The sequence below is a fragment of the Spea bombifrons genome, chromosome 8 (genome assembly GCF_027358695.1).
Source record: "Spea bombifrons isolate aSpeBom1 chromosome 8, aSpeBom1.2.pri, whole genome shotgun sequence".
Taxonomy (NCBI): Eukaryota; Metazoa; Chordata; class Amphibia; order Anura; family Pelobatidae; genus Spea; species Spea bombifrons.
This window is the reverse complement of record NC_071094.1, coordinates 10,818,545-10,840,680: the sequence shown is the minus strand read 5'-3', so window position 1 is coordinate 10,840,680 and position 22,136 is coordinate 10,818,545. Positions and strand designations below refer to the sequence as shown.

At 39.2% G+C, this 22,136-nt stretch overlaps 1 protein-coding gene across 6 annotated transcripts; it reads right to left on the bottom strand.

Moving 5' to 3' along the window:
- Positions 1-468: 468 nt before the first annotated feature.
- Positions 469-18,604, bottom strand: OGT (O-linked N-acetylglucosamine (GlcNAc) transferase). Of its 6 annotated transcripts, none has more exons than XM_053472441.1 (22): positions 18,479-18,604; positions 14,540-14,690; positions 13,947-14,190; positions 13,641-13,709; positions 11,036-11,152; positions 10,261-10,340; positions 9,890-10,085; positions 9,119-9,259; positions 8,945-9,045; positions 8,703-8,856; positions 8,461-8,562; positions 7,542-7,721; positions 7,151-7,309; positions 6,419-6,508; positions 5,878-6,003; positions 5,366-5,536; positions 4,979-5,095; positions 4,564-4,728; positions 4,078-4,230; positions 3,234-3,537; positions 2,013-2,136; positions 469-1,650 (listed from the first exon to the last, which is right to left on the bottom strand). In XM_053472441.1, the coding sequence occupies exons 1-22, from the start codon at positions 18,513-18,515 to the stop codon at positions 1,464-1,466; spliced, it is 3,168 nt and encodes a 1,055-aa protein (XP_053328416.1). In that variant the 5' UTR covers positions 18,516-18,604; the 3' UTR covers positions 469-1,463. The 6 variants fall into 6 exon arrangements, with proteins under 6 accessions (XP_053328416.1, XP_053328418.1, XP_053328415.1 ...); XM_053472443.1 differs by having other exon boundaries at positions 3,285-3,537; XM_053472440.1 differs by having other exon boundaries at positions 14,540-14,720; positions 18,479-18,566.
- Between the last annotated feature and the right edge of the window lie 3,532 nt (positions 18,605-22,136).

The window sequence follows — 22,136 nt, the reverse complement described above, 5'->3', positions numbered from 1 at the left end:
GACCCCATCGATTTTTGCACTCCTTAGTTCCTTAAAGTAAATAACCTCCAAAACGCGGAAGGAACTAAACCTCAGAAGTGGGGTCTGACATGGGGAGGGGGGGGATTTTTAATTCTTGTTGCCTGAGAGACAGGTGAGGGGAAGATGAGGTATTCCTGACTGGAAAAAAACAGAGTCAAGGGCAGCAAGGGTCAGTACCCAAGAAAAATCTGTTGGGACCAGGTACCCTCAATGGAGGCCCTAACATCTCCCACCAGCAGTTGCTAGGTAACAAGCCTCCTGAGGAACACATTTAAATTGGAAGTCGGATCAATCTCAATGTATATCTTGATCTGAGTGACAGAGGCACTAACAGATGATGCTTGCTCACATTTTATAAATCTGTAAACGCCCAGAAAAAATAATCACAGGCCAAAAAAAGCCTTAATATGGAGAAAATGGAGACTTACAGAATGACACACTCAGGTATTCCACTTGGTAAGTTTACTGAACAAAAATGAAAAACAAAAAAAATTCATACATCTGAATGAAAACAATCATGAACAATTGAAAAACACACAAGTCAACAGAAGGTTTATTAAATCAACAAGCAATGTGCAAAGGCATATTTACTCATCACTAATCTGTTCAAAAGCACATGCTTCTCCTTCACACAAACAATGCATGTAACATCCACACAAGGGCCAAGGAAAACATATGCTTTCATGAGGCTTTTCTTCATTTAGTCCATAAAAGAAAAACAAAAATTTTAAGAGTCGTGTGTACAAGAAACAGCTAAATACATGCAAGGTTTGGTACCTTAGATTACACCCATTTTGTATAGCGCACAGATCTGCAACTCATTGGACTCGGTCATTATCCTCGTATTTGTACCACTTACATTTATTGAAAACAGGACATTTGTTGTGATGAAGAATGGTTAAGAAAATTTAAATAGAGTTGATATTTGAGAAACAAAAGTTTAAACACTTCTCATCTATACCAAAAGCATACACGACGGGCTTTCTTGTAAACAGACTTCAGACATTAAAAGGCTACAAGTGGTTTATAAAACCTATAAAAGGACTACAACACCATAAAAGATGCTTTGGGATTTTTTTTAATCTTTCAAACCAGCACAGTTAGCTAAGAGGTTCAAGCTGTGATTAAATTTTCAGCGAGCAGACACAAACATGAACTCAAATGTTTAAAAGCCCAAATTGCAAATATGTATTGTATACCGAGTGACTAAAATTGACATGAACAAAAATAAACTCTGCCCATGATATTGAGATTGGCTGGCAACTTGCGAGATTCCCTGTAAGTTTAGCAATAGAAAGAAAAAAAAAATAGCACAACAAAAAAAAAAAATGTCTAAGGATAAACAGATATTAGATCTTCTCCATCTGTTGCACAGTCTGTATGCCTGACTGTGAGCCCTCTGATATTTCATATCCAAAAATACAGTAATGACATTTAAAGCACTAAGCTGAAATTTTAGCAGATTCTGTGTTTTCAACAGGTTTAATGTGATGATCTGGTTTATTTCCAGCGGCATAATGCTCCCACATTTGTAGATATAATCGCTCCAAATCCGTCGTGTATTGCTTAGTGTTGAAGAGAGGACTTGATATCCTTTGCTTCCACACTTTTGCACGAATCTTTTTGAGGCTGTAAGACAAATTGCAATAAACATTAATTGGTGCTGAAGCCCTGGGAATTTTTTTCCCCCTTTTTAAATAAATCTACATTTAATACAAATATATTTGATCACTTATGATGCTATAGTTTCACAGATGTTGCAGACTATGTGCTTCTACTCTCGTATGATGGAAAGCTGAAGGTTTTAGTGATCCTGATAGCAGAGTTAATTCTTAACATAAAAATACATCATGCCATGACAAAATTACAATACTTTCTGTTGGGACTTAACACATTTAACTCCAGAAGTAGGAGGTAACCGGAGAGAAAACTTCAAAACATTACTCTTTACAATTATAGAACCTTACGCAGATCAAGATCACATTACTTACTATTCCAAATCTGTGCCCAGTTTCACAGCTATATCCTCATATTCTTGCCTGCTTTTAGCAATTAACTCAGGGCAACCAAGGCAGGTTAGCTGTGAAGCAGCAACTCTGGATGCAAGTGTTTCTCCTGCAGACACAATAGAAACATTAGTTGTGATGTAAATATTTTATACCAGTAACGAGATGAGTAATCTTATGAACCAAGTATGTTTACCACAGCCAGTAAAGTACATTTTATTTAACATGTATTAAAGATATATATATTCTGGGAAGGATAAAAAATTAACCCAGAAGTATTGAGCTGCTTTCCGTGTAATGGTGGATCCTAGGTATGTTATGAAAAATTGAAGTCAAACTCAAAGACAAAAGCAGAACAATGGTTGTAAGATCACCCCCCTCCCCACAAGCTTACCAAAATAGCTATGACTCCATATTTACAGAGTCTGACTTTAGCATTTTACTGCATCCGTTAATCAAGCTAATTAAAAAGCAAAAGTTTGCAATGTGCTCTTTGATACAATAACCATGGAGAGGTAGTGCAGCCATTTAATGGCCAGCCATATAGAGATTACATGTCTGTCTCAGTTATGCAAATGTGTCAATCTGACATCAAAACAGTGCTTTTACATCAACGCAATATTAGTGTAAGCAAAAATATCTATGACTGGTAGGAACAGCCATACAATACATGTCAGATAAGTGTGTGTAACGTTAATATATAGATTACACACACACACCTTAGTCTATTATGAAGAAACTATCACAATAAATGGGTGAAAAAAAAAAAAAAAGAGACAAAAAACATTTAACTGGACATTGTTGCGAAAACAGTCTTGCGTGGGAATGCATGCATTACTCTAGGATCGTACTTTGTTTTTGTGTCATTATAATCCACTTCTGTACTTGGCCGTTAACTAACCAGTGTCTACCTACTCCATTCTGCACACTACAGTCTGCTCACGTTTTATGGTTTGGCTTTTGTAGAGCTAACACATCTCAATGAAACACTTATACACAGAGTAGATTAGCAGAAGTATTGTTAATCCAGACTAAATCAGAAACCAATAGCATTTCTTAGTAGGGTGGAAAATTCGGAAACTTATTTTTAAAAATCAGTTTGATGTAAATCTGTGCTTAAAGTCATATACGATATTGACATATGCCCCTTTAAAAAAAAAAGTTAATACAGTTACTGTGAAGTATATAAAAGTTGGAAACGTTTACCTGACGAACAGCCTTTGTTGAGCACAACTAAGCTTTCTGCAGGTTCCTTACCTGGCATAGTGACCATGGGCGTTCCTGCCCAGAGCACATCCATGCCAGTGGTGTGCCCATTGCAGAGAGGGGTATCTAAGCATACATCAGCTAGCTGCCCTCTCCGCACATGTTCCTCTTTAGGAGCAACTGGGGAGAAGACTATCCTTGATTGTGGAAGCCCCATGTTTTGTGCATACTGCTGTATGTTAGGCTCCCCCACAGCAGGAAAGCGTAAAAGCCACAGAACACTATTGGGAACACGCTTCAGAATCTGAAAAATATAAAATGTAAGAAATATGTCTAGATGCACAGGATACAAAAAATAGGTTATTGTTACAATTATTAATGCACTGCTGACAAATAATAGGATGGTGTCTTAATTATATCTGTTAAAAGTTGAACCAAGATTATTTCACCAACATGCTGTGAGGAAATTACACATTGTGTAAAGATAGTAGCCTTATACTTTTAGTTCTACACATTTAATTTTTCTAAAGCAATCCAAAATACACCCTTGTTGACAAAAAAAACCTATTTATATGAGGAATAGAAAGACATGAAAATATCGGTTTGCCCACTAAAACAGTGGCCCCAAAAAAACACGAACTATACACATTCATCAAAAGAGACTGCAGAGAAAACCCGACGAAAAGAGCAATGATGTAAACGTCAGCTTAAATTGTTTAACCAGACACCCTGTCAAATTGAAGGCAAGTTTGCGGCTTCTACATATAGAATGATTAACAAAAAGGAAGGGTGTGGGGGGGGGCAAAGCAAAACAAACACAAAAGACAAAGGATTGCCGACTCACATTAGCCCACATCTGTAATGTAGGAGGGTCAATCTTGTAGAGCTGGTTGAAGTTGCAGTATACAATGGCATCCTCGGGCAAACCATATTGTGAGCGAGTGGTAACAATTATAGTGCGAGGAACTTCTTCTCCCGTTGCTGCTTTATTATTTATCTGTTAACACAAAATGTGACAAGTTGCACACAAAGCCTAGAATGGAGCAGGTTTTACCGTTTAAGTGAACCCATAGGTACAGAGTAAATACGGTGTTCTCCTCACATAAAAACAAGCGAGATGCATTAAATTATACATGGACAACTCATCCCCTCTGCCATGAGAATTTTTTTTTTTTAGTAATGCTCCTTTTTGGTCAGTATGAAGGATTCAAACTTAAGAGACCGTAGGTAGTCACTGGTAACACCACAGAACCATGAAGCACATTAGCGAAAGATTGGGGCCTAGCAGATACATTGAGTCAGAAGTTGTCACAACAGGTTTCATTATTACCTGTGTTGTTGCCAGTCCATTGCTGATGTTGAATCCATTGATTGTGATCTGAATTTGCCCTCTGTTAATCATCTCAATAACCGCCTCTGCTATGGTGTTCATGGGAATGACTGGCATGTTCAGAGCAGAGTTACTGTCATTGTCTGAATTGTCAGGGCCTTTCATCTGTAGAAAAAACATTCAAAGTCCCTGTAGGTTAGCTGTATTAAGCAGTTAATGTTTACCCATCTAAATAATGTATCATTCAAATTTTGTTCAAGCCCTCAGTTACAAATGTAATTAAAAAATATATAGTGTAAACAGACACGTACTAAATCTAAATTATAACACACACTATCATATATAAATACATGTATACGCATATCAATTCTGAACATAGTAGTTGCCACCTACAATTCTTGTGAAAGAGACTCACCTTTATAATCTTTACATCCGGTAAGGTTTCCAGAAATGCTTTCAAATCAATTCCATTCAGTACTATTCTGTTGTCATAAATGTGACCATTCGATTTGAAGTCTATTACTGCTTTTTTCTACAAAAAAAAAATGACAGGAAAAAGAAGTTGAGACTCGTGGAACATTAACTTCCCAGCAGTATTCTCAAAGTAAAGCATTCACAGATGCCCTGTAATCAACTAGAGAAGCTGTCACAAAGGCCAGCTCCAAGAGCCATCTCTAAGTGTACAAGTTAAAAGCCATTTGAAATCTCTTCATTTTCCCTGAAAACATGATACATACTGTAAATTATACACATTGTATGTAAGAACTCATAATAGGTAGACCTTTCCTTTCTGATAACATACCTTTAAGTGAGGGAACATGTTGGCATGATCACCAATGAAAAATGTATTTGGCATGTAGGCCATTTTCTCAGAGTATTGTTCAGCGACCTCAATGGGTGATGTTTCTTTGTCGGTTATAATGTAATCCATGAATGGCGCCCCGCTTGTTCCAGGGTATCCTAGCCACATAGCCTATTAATAAAATGTTTAGAATTACATCATGCATTGGGTTTTTAAAAAGGCAAAAATAGTTTCTAAGAGTAACAGCACAAACAAAAAAAAACCTTCACCGTTAGCTATTTACAGCTTAAATACTAATTTAAATTGTATATTTAAATAGTAATTTCCAGCCTTCAGAATCCTCCTTGCAGCACTCGCTTTAAAGATGTGTGCACAGTTGGATAAAATGTTGGCACATCAATGCCCAAGAAAGTAAATCTTCCTTTCAGATCTGGCTTAAACATCCCTCTAAAGCTATAGCCTATACAACATTAATTGTATAGATCAGATACAAACACCAGCAATGTAGATACCTGAATCGGTGCAGCTCTTAGGGCAAAAAGTTCGTTTCGAGCCCCTTTGGTGTAGCCATTCATGTTAACTAGGATATGAATTCCATCTTGATGGATGCGATCTGCAGCCTTTCCGTTACAAGGAATCTAAAAAACACAAAACACACAAGCTCCAATACATTGTTGTACAGCTGGATAAAGGGATCCCCACTATCTAAAAGCTTGCAGCGGCTGCTCGTTACTGTAGCCTAAAGGGGTTCATAATATTCTATTATTGCTATGTCTAGCAATGCCTGGTCCTGCTCTGCCCCACTGGAACATAATAGTCAACGGCTTAAATAGGTCACTAAAACAATGACAAAATGTAAGATGTACTGTGATGACAATATACAGTTCTGTTGCCTACACGAAAGCAGAGATTGAGTAGACTATAAATGCAAACGGTGAAAACAACCAGATTGCAATAATGATATATAAAACATCAACACATAATGATTTCAGGAATTGCCCACTGCTACTTCCGACAATAGGATTGCATTTTACAGAGAAGAAGTAAACTCACCTGCGACAAGTCAACAAAGTGGTTTGCTTCTGCCATGACTTTCACACGGAAGTTGGTGCCATCATCAGGGCTCAGTGCATAACAAAATATCTGGTAAAATCATTTTACAAACATGTTAGCAAGAAAGCACAAAAATTCAAAAAGCATAACTTGTTAAAATGACTACGTCTGTTAGCATTCAGTAGATTACTGGCTCTTGTATTGTAGTTATTTCCCTCCACGCCACAGACAACCCTGATTTGTTGCTCATTTTCCACACGGAGAGACCAAGCGATTTTTTTATCCAGATTTGATTTTAAAATTATATTTAGGGCTCTGGTTACAACCATGCAGCTGATGATCTGTGACAGGCTACTCCGTCACCTTTTTAAAATTTTAATGGCTCGGAAAATGGGCAATTTAAAGTGGGTATGTGCCCAAAATGCACACACGCAGCACAGTTAAAATTTTTACAAGTGAAACTTAATGATGATACACTGATGTCTGTATCTCCTGACAAGTGTACGTATGCATATATATTTACTTTTGCCTATCTACAGCCAAGATTGAGACAGTGTTGTATTGACATTGTATTTCTGTTGCGCTGCCTCATGTTAAATTATGTTTACATCACATTCATCTATTTCAATGCAGCTTTCAAACACAAAAAACACAAGGTAAAAAAAAAAAAATTATATTTACAAGTGTCTTAATGCAAGCCAGAAGTATTTTTGTGCAAACACAGATACATACCTCAAATTTATCTGCATTGTGCATGCCTGGTATGGACTGCATGAGGTGAGACGTGGGATGGTTTCCAAAATCCGAGCTCACATAACCCACCCTCAGCCGTCCGTCACTAGCCTTTAAATCCTTTGGATGTTCATATGGTGGCTTGTGAAGTACATTAATCTGACAAAATTGAATAGTAGGAATTCATTATAAGAATGTTTAGACAACTTTCTTCAAAATATAATGCTTATATATGTTTTTGTTTTACACTAAAGGACCAGTCATTGAGTAGGGGTACATCACCTATCTGCAGATAACACAATATGTAACAAAGTAAGGACAAATATTTTAGGGCGCTCTACGAGCTCAAACTTATAGAACGTATTTGATAACATGCTGGACCTAGTCTCACCTTGTCTAAACAGAGGTTCCCATGTCTTTCAGCAATAGCTTTTCGGAAGGCATGAGACAATGGATACAACATACTGTGGTGTGGATGAACAGATGGCAGCCTGTTCTTTTCCAGCTGGTCAGCAACTATACTGACCAATTTCTTCATCCGTTCATCATAATCTGTCCAATCACACACAATCTACAGAGAGAGAAAAATGGCATATTTTAGAAGGCCAATTGATCAGTAGACAACCCTTTTGCAATTTATGTTAGCACAGCTAGACATTTTCTTTTTTCCCATGAAAACAACTAAGTGACCCCAAACATTTGAAGACTAGTGCATGCACACACAATTTGTCCAACTATCAACACTCCATTTGGAAACAGTTCGCCAAAGAAATCACTTGCTCATAAGCAATGTACAAATCCCGGATTCATGTTCAATTTTACTCAGCAACGTATAATGGCCTAAGATGTTTAGTAGAGATGTATGTTAAAATACAGAATGGTGAAAGAACAAGAGGGTTAATCGAAAAAGATAAGCCACTTTAAAGAGATACAATAAAAAAATAAGCTTCAGTTTAATATATTGTGCAAGTTTGTGTCGTCTTCCTCTGTGTTGTATAGCAAGCTCAATCGGTCTAAAAAAAATTACACTTCATTATTGAAGTTCAGCTACCAAAGCACAAAGTGAAGCAGAAGCACCGTATCCTGCAGTTGTGGATGGTAGTCCCTGCACCTAAATATCCCAAAATTGCACACAGGCATATACACAAGATATTTTGATAAACTTAATACGCCAAAGTTACCAACACAAGTCAAATTACCCTTTGATGTTAACAACCCTTTAATTATAGAAATTACTGAAAGAATGGCTGCGAGTTTGAACACAGCATTTCCAAAACTTAAACTTTATAACTAGAAAACAAATCTGTTACCTGTAGACAGTGGGCCAAGTTGCAATAAGCATCAGGAAAGTCAGGCTTCAGTTTCAGGGCTGTCCTGTAGGAAGCGATGGCTTCAGGAATATTTCCTGAATCCTTTGAAAGTACATAAAATGTTTAGTTAGATTTCTAAATAATCTTGAACCACATTCAATAATGAATTCAATCATTTACACTTTTGACAGGAATACTTCTGTACAGTGCTATGGCTCGCTGTCCAACCCAAAAATTGTTACCTTGTGAATCGAAGCTAGGTTACTGTGGGCATCAGCAAAAGCTGGATTGATCTGAATCGCTCTTGTGTAGCACTGCAAGGCCCCCTGGACATCTTGCATCTCCTTTAAGGTGTTGCCCATATTAGAATATGCATCAGCAAAAGTGGGACTGATCCTGTAAATGAAAGCCAGTATTATAATCAGGAAAGAGTGTACACGTAGCATCTCCAAGCGCAGCCTTTAAGCACATAAGCAGCATTTACCGTATTGCTTCCTTGTAATGCATGAGGGCCTCTTGAAGTTTCCCCTGTTGTTGGAGAACACTGGCAAGGTTTGAATGAGCAGCAGCAAATTCTGGAAAGACCTGAAAACATGAAGAAAGTTAGAGTACGCAAAAATAAAAAATAAAATATATAAAAATAAAAATGAACAGTTACCTCAAGAGCTTTCCTATAGAGACGGACTGCCTCCTCGATGTTTCCTTGCTCTCTCTTGATGTTTGCCAGATTATTCAGAGAGTCTGCATGTGTGGGACAGAGTCTAAGTGCTGTGTTATAGCACTCTTCTGCATCTACCACCTAATCAAAATAAATTTAAAAAAAAATGCTTATTAGACCATGCGGTAATTACCTGGAAAATACATAAAACTATCCTGTCCAGCTTAGCTTTTTTTCTTGAGGAGATAAGTGATGGTAGTAAGACGACAACTGGTCAATCGCACACTGGGAATTTATAAAAACGCATCCAGCATCTCGCCATAAACCTAGACATAGCCGGCACTGATTTTGTACTAAGTATTAGTTTAATGATTTCTTAAACAATTGCAGAAGAATTAAAAGCTTCAACATGTTTTGGACAAGATGGCCAAAAAAAAAATGAAAAAAATGACCAGTGTGACCATATGACCTAGAACTGAAGGACATTCTACCACAACTTAAACTATGTGCACAGGATCTTGCTTTTGCCTCAACCTATTAGTGTGATTCCACTTGTTGATGCTAATGTATATTGCTCCATTTACTTTATGAACTTGAGCAATTAAAATGAAAATTGTCTAGATGAGATTGCAGATTCTAAAACCAAATTCCTCGAAGTTTGTGTTTTATAGAATGCAACACACCAACCACACATTATAGCATCTTGTCTATAAAGATTATTAAAAGAGGGTACAGCTATCAATGTATACAATTATTCCAGTTTATGCTTACACTGCCTTTTTCCTTGAGCGCGTTGGCAAGATTACAATATGCATCAGGGAAGTGGGGCTGTAGTTCGATGGCCCGCCGGTAGGTATCAATTGCAAGATCTATAAGTCCCTGCTCATAATACACACAGGCCAAATTTCCATGTACCACGGCATGATTCGGACTCAGACTAAGAGCGCGTAGATATGCAGCCACAGCTCTGGGAAACAAAGCAAAAAAGGCAAAATATTTAACATGTATGAAACTTATCAGAATGTACAAAGTTAAATGTTTCACGGTAAGCCTGAAAGCAGTGAGCACTCCGGTAGTTAGCTTTCACTTCAACCAACACAGCGTTTACAAATTGGTTCATAAAGGGGGGTGGATGCTCTTACCTGTCAAATATACGAGCCTCTTTAAGAACGTTTCCCAAATTAATGTAAGCATCCAAAAAGTTTGGATCAAGGGTTACAGCCTGAAGAAAAAAAAAAAATATCCAAATTAAAGATGCTTCCTCACATTATATGGTGAAGAACACTGAATATAAGGGGAGGGAAAAAAAGAGGAATAAACTGACTCAGTTGATATGAATGGCCAAAGAAAATGATCCTTAATGCCTAAAGTTTATTATTAAATATGTATACAATGTGCAAGAAAGAAAAGTAATACAACTACATGGCATATAGATTTCTCCTCAAACACCTATGAAGCTCGGTCTGATTTACCTAGGATTACGGAGTTTAAACCTCCTTGCTTTAAGGTGTACTGCACGTTATATATTTATATAGAAAAAGTTAAGATTCTGTTAATCTCTTTTTATTGGACAATACGTTATGGAAGTGTGACCAATAGCCCCCAGTTACATCAAAGGGAAGGGGCCTAATGGCTTTTAAACCGACTTAGTCATTGGGAACCCACTTGGTCCATGACAAAGCTCGCAGCAGTAGGCAACACACATCAAGCACTGCTGCATTTATTTGATGTAACCCACCATTATATTATTCTCAGCGTTTTGATGATATTGGTATAACCACACAAGGATATTTTATCTATATCCCGTGCTGATAATTCTTTAACATTGCATACATTTTGTAATCATATAATTAAGTTTGACATTGTTGCTGATTTACAATAAAAATGAGTACTTATAATAGTGAAGGGCAGCTATACCTTCTCAAAGTGATGAATTGCCAGCCAGATCTCTCCTTGAGCATTAAATACACATCCAAGATTACTCCAAGCAACAGCGAAGTTTGGTTGCGTTTCAATTGCTTTCAGGTAACAAGCCTTTAAAGGGATGAAAATAAAGGAAGGGGTATAGGGAAGAAAGGGAGGGATTTTCAAAAAGAGAGAGAGAAACAGTGTCAGAACTCATTCTCTAAACAGGAAAAAGTGAACCTGCAGCATAGGCTTGCAAGCGCATCAAATATCGCGCAAGTCGGTGAATCCTACGCCAGCGCAAACCCAAACCTAAATGCAACTTACCATTTTTGAGTTAAGCCGACAGAATTTAATGTGAGAAGAAATAAAGACACTGCATCCTTGGTAAACAGAAAATCTGCATAAAAAAGGTACTTGGCTTACTCGAGGGAAAAGAATAATAATAAAAAAAAAATAGATCTCGGCATTCAAACCAAAAATGACAGGATTGCACACAGGTCTGGGCCCCTGCAATGCGGGCGCCAAAATCGCCAGCGACACCTCGCTTGACAGCAACACTACGCTACGCAGCAGCGCCGACGACAGTCAACAGCCAATCTGATTCGTTGACCCAGGCAAGAAAGACCAGTATTTAGGGCTACTAATCTTCAGGGGGCACTTCACACAATAAAGGCCACAAATTTACAAAAATACGGGTTAACTTTCAAGTTGACTGTCCACAGCGTTTTCTCCCAACGCAAAGCGCAATCCGCGGCGCAGCCTTTGCGTTACTGCAGGCTCACAGCGCATGATGACGAGCAGAACGATTCAGTCCAAACAAAGAAGAAAAAAAAAAGGAAAAAAATAATGAACATCTTGAAGAGTTAGAAGCTTATAGCTAAACTAGCTCCAAATCTCTTTATTATATTTACTCCTCAAAGAATTGTGGCTAATTGTATACAAGCTATAGTTTTATTATTTTCCTTGCTTGTAAATAAAACATTTTAAGCGGTTTCTGAAGCCACAAGACAGAAGGATTCAGGCATGGAGCAAATGGTTTTGTTGTGGCAGTTACAAACCCGTTACCATATTTCTCATGTGACTTTTCGGGTGCGTTCCTTGCTGGAAGAGGAGGAGGTGCATGTCTGCCTAGATCCAGGCCTCGAGCTCCCTTCAGCGAGGCACCTTACGCATGGCATAGCAGTTTTCACCCACCTGAAACCTTCTAAATACAATATCAGTGGTAAAAAACCAAAAACAAGAGAGAAAATAAAACAAGATCATTAGTAAAAGATCTCAACAAAGCAAGTGAAATGTTTCTGGGTATGCGCTATGATTCAGAAAAGGACATGTGAAGCTTGCTTTCATTATATGTTTGTCATGCAGGAGGAGTGGGGTTGTGGCGGCAGCAAAAAAAAAAAAAAAAGTGCATGGCTGGAAGAAAGGCTCCAAAGTTGGATTATTGTGTGAATTTCACTTTCAACTTCAAGGAAAACAGCTGGCTTGATATTGTAAATGCACTGATTACAAAGAAATAGGTCAAGTTTTATTTAATGTTCTTGTTTCTTTATGTCCCGCCAAAGAAATGACTTTCAAACTAGTTGTCTCCAGAGCTCTGAAATAAAGAAATCAGCATCCTAAGCAGGCGCAGTCTGACCCTATGCCAGTGACGCTGAAGCAAAATGAAGTGCAATAGGCATTAGCTGTCCACATGGAGAGAACCAAAAAAAAGAATGCAGAAACATTGCATAATGCTGGTTCCCCAAATAGACACTGACTTGATTCAGGTCTCCCCCTCAGATATCAGTATCTGAATCTGAGATCCCTACCCAAAACTAGGAATAGAACTGGACCACTCCCCTTAGGTTTCATGCCACGTGGACAGCTAGTCTGCATTCACACTTCATGCCACTGCATGCGCGAGAGTTTGGAGTACCAGAGGGGTTTGCAGAGGTGTCCTCTAGTTGCTCCCAACTCCTTGCCCTAGCAGCGCAGACGCACAAGGTGGCTTGTAACAAGACGCAGAATTGCACAGTTACTGTTTACAAACAGGTGCAAAGCTGTAAAGTAGAACAACATGTTACAATTTTACACGCTTTATACAAGCTAACTGCTAGAAGCCACCTTTCATATCTTATTGGTTTCTTTCCATCAGTCCATTTTCTTAATACAAACCAGCATCTGTCCTTTTCTAGGTTTACTTCAGAGTCAACTATACACCGATTTGAGTTATCAGTTAGATGTGTGATGATACGTAACAGCCTTTCTTCCATAGAAAAGTAACATTTATTGGGGAGGGGACAGAGAAATTAAACCAAAGAAAGTCCTTTGGTCATGTTTTGTAGCACCCTGTACATTCATCTGTTAAGATGACCTGCGGGCTTAGACCAAATCAAAATGACTTTAATTTAAGTCAAGGAAAGAATTAAGTACCACCTTTAAAAATTCGAAAACCAGCTGGACAGCTCCTCACTGTTTGGAGAGGCTGCACACTTTACTCAGAGTCACGCTTCCCATTTTACAGCTTCGTTCTTTTAACACTCCACTGTACATACATCATTTGCAAAGCTATACCGAGGCAGAGCAGAATTGAGCATGGCAAAAATATTAGAATTCCATGATTCCAAATACGTACCTTAGCTTCTTCTAATCGACCTAGGGCTTTAAGCAGGTTACCCAGGTCACTACGAACACAGTACAAATCCTGTCAAAAAAAGTTACAGATTAATAAAACATTTATGTTTTGCGTGCCGATAATATTTTATAATATAAAATATGTATGGACAATTAATTGCAGCAGATCCCCTTATTGCCGCATAGAGGCAGTGGCTTTAGTGCTTGGAGAAACCAAACTAAGCTACAAAGTCAGAATTTGCCATATGTATATCACCAAGTCATCTTAAAGGGTACAATTTGGGGCTTTATCAACATAAAATCTCACCGGATTGTACTGAAGCGCAGAAACATAAGCTTGCACTGCTCCCTCCATATCTCCAGCTGCGACCAGGGCAGCAGCCAAGTTAATGTATCCATCAATGAAATCTGGTTTCAGCCGCAGCGCGTGCCGATAATGTTCGATTGCCTCCTGTAGTTGTCCACGCTCTTTGAACACGTTCCCCAAATTCGAATATGCTTCCGCAAGCAGTGGATTCTGCTTGATCGCCAATGTGCTGAAATGGGCAGACCTATGGAAGATGAAGTAAAATTATACAACAGCCCTTTGCAAAGTTATATAAACTCTGACAATCCAGAGAGGTACATGCGCTGGTTGCTGTAGAATTTTATAGCAGGGAAGATTTAGCATTCCGTCTTACAGAACCCCAATTACTCAATTTATGAAGCAGCAAATGACAATACCGACATAGCTACATTTACTAATAACTACACAAATGTGCTTAGTTTCACTAGACATACGGAAGATTGAGGAGCACCATACGCCTTACTGTGAATAGTCAACTGCAAGTTATCTAAATTTCCCGCCTAACGCAGCGAAGACAACACTGTTGGGAATATACACAAACATGTGGCAGTCACCTGTCCAGCCGCCGACACTGGAAGTGTATAGAGGAGAGGAGCAGCAGAACTCCAGTGTTATCCGGCTCCTGTCTCCATAGCTGCATGCAATGTCTTTCAGCTGCTTCAAAGTCCCCTGCCTGATATTCCCGATGAGCCAGCTCCGCCAACCCTTGGAATGAAAGCATACGTTTCGTTGGTTCTAGAGAATCATCAAAACACATTTGGGGGAAGCAAAAGATTAGAACATGCGAACAAAAAAACAAAACAAAAAAAAATTAAATGATGCAAACAGAAAATGATGCAGAACAAATAAAATACAGCAAAGAGGATGATTATAAAACAAAATTAGGAGTATGAGCAATGAAAAGCCACACATCAGCAATGAACTGTTTGCTAATGCCTTATCTAGCAACCAAATATTGTTGCCAAACATCCTTCAAAAGAAATATCCTGGAAACTTAGAAAGAAGTGAGTGACTTAATGATATTAGTATACATCAAAAACAAATCTTAGCTTGACAGTCCATTTACTGATTTCAAACAGAAAAGGACAATCTCACATGTTGAACTGAAAACAGGCATCCATCTTTCAAACATTAAATTTGTTTCATGGTTTAACCTTAAAGATATTAGCACTAGAGTCACCAGTATGCACTATTACCCATTTTGTTCTTATAGAAACATTCATAGTACCAGTACTAGGCGCATCCTAATGTCTGACGCAACAGTGATTAAAAGGGATCGTTAATACAACATGTATATATAACATTTTAATCACAATGTGCACAAACATACCCAACACAAAACCATAACAGAAGCATTTAGATGGGAAGCACTGCAGCTCACAAAAAATGTATATTATATATGGACAGAGCTTGAGGAAACACGGGACAATTGGGGGGAGGTGTGTTTGAGGAAGCGTCTTACATCTCTAAAGAGGCACATCTTCTGAACACCCAAAAACATAAACCAGCAACTTTAATCTCTTTCTGGTATTTGGACACCTTCTCCAATATTTAGAGACACTTCCCATTTAAATTGTTATACAGCATTGTGAGAATACACTTACCAGCGTGGACAGTGAGAAACGCTCTGGCTGCTACTTAGGATTAGACAAAATGTTACATCAGGGAGCCAGCATTACAAGACTGAACCCAGTTATATGGTTTCCTGGAGTCATCTACTTGAAGGACAAAATTATTGTCCACTAAAATCACTGCATGCCAAGATTTGCTATCTGCTAAACTGGAAAACCCATCACCTAATTCATGCATTTAATTCCATACATCTTAGAATAGCATTTCACATTATATGCTTCCACGAAAATATCGTTCTAAAGGCTTTTTTTTTCTTCCTGTTTTCACTTTGTTAAATATGGATGCATCTTTTCATTCATCGTTCATTAGTGGCATAAGACCCCCTAAGCTTGTAATAGGTATCCAGGTTTACAAAGCAGATGCCATTACATAACCTCCAAAATATGCTTAATATTTCAAGCCCATTCACATACAAGGTGGAGGTCCCCACACAATAAGGCAAACCAGTTGTAAGCCTGCAATAGTTTCTAGACTCTTATTAGTAGATATATATTAATAGATATATCCTATTTAGTTACTCTTCTGCGGCAGCTTTAAATAGAAAACCTACCCCTAAAATTAGACACGGGGTGCTGAAATACAACAATCCATGGGCTCAAGTTCAAAACGATCAGCAATGTCCAAGGAAGAAACATGCAAACCGAGAATGCGTTCCAAGCATTCACTGGCTGCTTCGGACATATTAAAAGGAGAATTAATCAGAGCATCTTAAATGCTTGTTGCAGTTACCTTGTCAGACACAAAGTTCTGCTGTACCCAGTACATATACACGTTTATTGTTTTCTGTACCTGATCAGACCAGACACTCAACAGCAGAAAAGACAGCACAGATGTTTACCTAATCTCTGTTGCCAAAAGTAGACCATCCTCGCAATCTAAATGCTTTACTTAGATCGCCTATTACTCAAAAGCTTTTTGCACAGCATCCACAAGCTACCATCTACACTCGCCACAAATCACCTGAATCATCCCTAATAGCTCTGCTTCCATTGGTCTCTTTGTCCTTGGATTTATAGTGCAGCTCTAATCCACTAACCATGTTTCTGTATTCAGTCATGACGGCCAGCAGTCACGCCTGGGACATACATTGGTGAAGACCCTTTGGCGCCACATCCTCTGAAGTGTGCCTTCTTGTAAACCCCAATTACACCTTCAATGAGGTAACTACATCCTAACTAATTCTTGTTAGGCCTGTCATAACAGAGCATTACATTTCATAGAGCTTTATCTTCATGGACTACAACATGGTCTTCTCTCAACTCCCTAAATCCAAGGGGCCAGGATTCCCAAAATTACTGTTGGTAATCTATATACACATTGATAAATTACATCATACCTGGTCAAGTTGGTTTTGCAATTTCTAAACATCAAAAATAAACTTGTTCAGCAATATCACACTTGCCGGTGGATATTCTTTCCCAGTAAACGTTACTAAACCCATTTTCCTATGATACATCTACGCCCATGAAAAAAGGTGTCAAAAATAGAAACGCCCTTCCCTGAAAATGGGGATTTTGTTGCATGAAAGTTGACATAACTATCCCAATAAAACTCACCGACAGTCAAGTTAATTGCTTCGGTGTGTGCATTAATTGCAAGCTGGATCAAAAATCCATTAAATCAGGAAAGCTGTAAACACGGCATGCTCTGTGGGACACACACAAACCTATAACCAGGACCTACGATCTAAAATGTATATTTGGAAATGTGCGTCATTTCACTAAACAGAATGCTGGGGTTTTAGCTCTTATTTCATTCAGCATGTCCTCCTGTAGGGCAGGTGTTCCTTCTCTGTGCAGCAGTAACGAACCACAGTTATAACACAAACTCTTATTTCAAGATTTTATTTGAAGGACATTCTTAAATATCTATAACATCACCATTGATCAGTCTTAGATCTTTTTGTGTTTTGTAGTTTAACTAAGATATAACGACAACCTGTGTTAGTCCAGTATACCACCCAGCTAGTTAAGTTACAGTTACTCCAAGGCAACACTACAAGGCTAACGATTCCCACCCGCGGCAAACACTCTATTGTGAAACATTGGTCACAAGCGTTGTTGGGATGGGACTTTGTGACATTCCATGTACACTACTTTGTTACAATGTAATTCCTGCCTGTTTATTGTCATCCGTATGCATCCCATGTGCTATCCCTTGACTGAACAACAAAATAACAAATCTGCGACATCACCCCCATTTATAATTAGCAGAAATTATGTGACGTGGAGGTGGTACTAGATGCTCCACCATGTCAGTGATGTGAGCGCTTTTGTTACATTTAAGATGAAAAAATGGCCACAAAGTGCAAAAAATTATGCAGGGAATAAAAAAAAAATAAAAAAAAATAAATTGGAGTTTGCTTGGGAATTGGCCTAGAAACCTTAGATCCGTGTGATCAAGTAAAGCTACTAAAATATATGGTAACCTCGTCACTGCAGAGCTCAGGTAGGGCTGCTACGTCGCTATACCGGATACCAGCTACAGACTGGAGGCAACGTGCAAACCACCATTTTATGGACACGGTCTCACAAATACCGGATAGCAGAAAGAAATGGACGCCATATAATGGTTAAAAGGAAAGAGTACCCGAATACTGGCCCGTCCAACAGTAAACAAACATGACATTGTATCTAGCCTCATTGTATCTGAATGGCCAGTCGCATACACTGAGCGTGAATAGATAATACATCATTCTATCGATTGCCTTTTAAAAACAACCTCTGTCTGCAGCAGGCTGTCCAGCTACACGGGTAGCCATACTCGGTGCTGCTTTATTGTTCCTCCAAAGTACAACCCACCCACAATATCGCCCCATTTCTTCACATTCCACTTCACAGCGACCCCGTCGGATTTCCTACCTGTGCTATCAGCCACGTTACCCACAGATGCCGCCATGTCAATCGCAAAGGTCGGTAGTACTCAGTCCTACTCCGGCCTCGCTCCGTCTAACTATGAAATGGCGTCGGACGGTGACACGGATCTATTTCTATGCAAAATAGTTCCTTTTTCTCACTCCGACACGCATAGATTAACTTTAATATTTAACTTGATTTTTGTAAAGCTTAGTTATCCATCGGATGTAGTAAAAACTAAATTGCCACCATTAGTGAAGCAAGCCCAAGGTTGCGAACACTAGCGAGTTTTATACGATATACGCAAAGTATCCTTCCGCTCAGTGCAATGCGACAAACAGGGGTGTAGCGGCGCGTGCACAGTGCTTCGGTTCCAGAATGGCGGCTTGAGAGAAAGGGCCTTCATTTTTGCTAAGGGGACGACGGAATTCTGGTTCGTGTCTGTGACGGTAGCCACCAAAACAAAACACATTATCAGTGGTTGCCCTGTATGCCCCAAATGTGACGATAATGAAAGCATAGTACGTGTTTCTCGCAAACATAGCAAAGTATTTGTTCTGACGACTGTGGTAAATAAATAGTAAAGCTATACAGAAGTAATTGTGTATTCGGGCGACTCTGGGCCGAAAGGCACCTTTATATAACGCCCTTCAAGGGCTCTAGAGTAGTACGTGGGACCTAAAACTAACTGCGAGCCATTTTTTCATTTTCAAGTCAGCCTTGAAGACGGTTCTTGGCTGAATAATGACCTTTTTAATGTGTCCGTTATATGAGGTAAAAATCCTGCTAGCCTCTGGTGGCTATTTCCAGGAAAGGCCCTGTATATTTCTTGTGGGTGTGATTATTTGTTAAAGGCCATAGTTGCATTTATTATTGTTATTATTATCTTTTATTTATATAGCGCCAACAGTTTACGCAGCGCTTAATACAATATATATTCAAGGGATATGACAATCAAATCTTTAAGTTACTATTCATTATGAAGGTCTAAACCTAGTGTGCTGGTGTTGACTAGTCCTGTATGGTTAAATCAGGGGGGTGGGGGTCAGAAAGCCACCTTACATGTTTATTTATGCATTATACAGGGACAGACCAACTATTGTTGGCCATCCCAGGGCTCCCTGCTGCCACAGCCACCACTGTTTGGGCTAACATTTAGGCTGACCAACAGACATAAAGACTTTGCATGGATGGCCATTCTGGGAGGCCTCCCTCTAAGGACATTTATGCATACCAGGGGGCTGTGCAGATATAGACACTGCCCGCAGTGCATTGTGGAGGAGGAAACTGCCCTTCACTTGTTCTGGCAGTGTCAGTTTGCACAGGCTTCATTCAGAGCCCTGGAGTTGGAGCTCAAGGAGTCTAATGAGAGAAAGTACCTGTCTTACCACTGTGTATTTTACAGACTTTTTCCAGGAACACACACTGAGAGCGCCATTGATGATGCTCGGCGTGTCATGTGCTGTGTGAAGGACGCTCTATGGTTTGCCAGGAACTGCCTGGTGCTGAGGAGGGAGCAGGTCACAGTCCGTGACTTCGGCAGGCTTATCTACAGCATGCTAAGAGACTACTCTCTTAAGGACAGTCTAGAGGCTGAGGACTAGCCCCATCTCCCTTGACCTCTTTTACTCTCCCCCTCACCCACACTGGCCATTAGATTTCCCCAGGCTGGTTCCACTAATGTGCTAACCATACGTGCCCTGTTAACTGAAGTTGTACTGTAACGTATATTGCGCTGCATCGCAGTACTGCTTATCGACTTTCTCTTTTTTTAACCCCTTGATGACAATTGCCGGTCCGGTCACGAAAATCAAGTCGAAAACGACAATTGACGTGCCAGGACCGGCACGTCTTTAAACGGGTGCAGAAAGCGAACGGCGTTGCTGTAATGCCTCGACATCAAGGCATTCAGCAACGCCATGATCGGCACAAAGGGGCCATCTCTGGCCCCTCCCCGGGGCGTCAACATCCGCCATACTTTGTATGGCGGCGGATGCCCGTTTTAAAACTCGATCAGGAGGCATCCAGCGACACCAAACACTTACCTTTGGATGGACTGTGACCGCTCCGGAGAGCGGTCACAGCCGCCGCTGCCGGTGATCTTCGCCATCGAGCAAGATGGCGGCGGCCCGGGAAAAAAACAATAAAGACGAAAAAGTTCGCTAGACGGTCTCCAGACCCTCTAGAGAACTCTGGCTCCACTTGCAGGTTGAATACAGGTACTGCATTCAACCATGCAAGTCAATGGAGCTCAGCTTTCTAATCACAGTGTGATTAGTAAAAATAAATAAAAAATAAAATTAATAAGAATTAGAAAAAAAAAATAGTAAAAAAACAGTAAAATGTAAAAATAATTTCCCACCGATGTCACTATCAGGGGAACCTTCAAGTTGAAAAAAAATGTAAAATTAAAAAAAAATATATAAAATATATTTTTGTGAGCAAGTCCTAAAATTAGCATATTAGCTTAAAACAATTCTCGCATGGAAAGAGTTAAAATACTGGCATATTAAATGCCCATGGGGCGTCTACTTTTAAAAAATGTATGATTTGATGGGGTAAATTGAATTGGCCAGGTTCAACAAGGTCCCAATTAACACGGGGGGAAGGATGGCCACACACCTAATTTCCAATTAGAAAAATGCACACGTACCAAATGTGGCCTTTTAGTTCCCCCCAAAAATGACAAACCCATGCATGTGGGGTATCACTGTACTCAGGAGATGTTGCTGAACACATATTGGGGTGTCGTGTGACAGCGGCATATACCAGGAGCTGTAAATTCATACATAAAGTAGGTGTGTGTGGGAAAAATACACACACAAAAATACTACTGCAAACTTTGAAACAATGCTGGTGGTAAAATGTGTGCATGCAAAGAGTTAAAATACCAGCATTTAAAATACCCTGTGGTGTGTAGTTTTCAAAAATATATGGTTTTGTTGGGCATACTGAAATGGCCCGGCTCAAAGATGTACCAAATAGGGCATGGGCAGTGGATCCCCAAATGCCAAAGTTCAACATTGAAAAATGTGCATGCCCCAAATGTGGCCCTTTTGCCCCCAAACAGCCAGACAAAATCATTCATGTGGGGTATCACTGCGCTCAGGAGATGTTGCTGAACACATATTGGGGTGTTTTGTGATAGTGACATATACGAGAACTTATTAATTAATACCTGAATTAAAATGTGTGTGACAAAACAAATGCAAAAAAATTACTACCACAAAGACTGATGGTAGAATAAGTGCTTGGAAAGGGTTAAAATACTAGCATTTGCAATACCCTGGGGTGTCTAGTTTTCAAAAATATATGACTTGATGGGGTAAATTGCATTGGCCGGGTTCAAAGATACCCGAAATGGCACATGGGGGGAAGAATTACCAGATTTGGAAAAAATGGCTTTGAAATAGCAAAACGCTTCCTGTACTTATTGCCCCATAATGTGTAGAAAAAAGCAAAAAAACATAAAAACATTGGGTATTTCTAAACTCAGGACAAATAGTAGAATCTATTTAGCAGGTTTTTTTATTACCTTTTATAGATGAGTAAAAGATTTTTCAACTAAAAGTTAGTAAAAAATTTTTCTAAATGTTTCACCATATTTTATACTTTTTTAATAGTAAATAATATGATACAATCAAAACAATGTCATCTAAAGAAA

What these genes read in the sequence shown, in the direction of transcription:
- OGT (XM_053472440.1), bottom strand. Translation starts at nt 18,515, where the DNA reads ATGGCGGCATCTGTGGGTAACGTGGCTGATAGCACAG. An exon ending in CGCTCAAGGAAAAAGGCAGT is followed by an intron (nt 9,260 to 9,889) that starts GTAAGCATAAAC and finishes TATTTTGATTAG; the next exon opens with GTGGTAGATGCAGAAGAGTG. An exon ending in ACAATGCAGATAAATTTGAG is followed by an intron (nt 6,509 to 7,150) that starts GTATGTATCTGT and finishes TGATTTTACCAG; the next exon opens with ATATTTTGTTATGCACTGAG.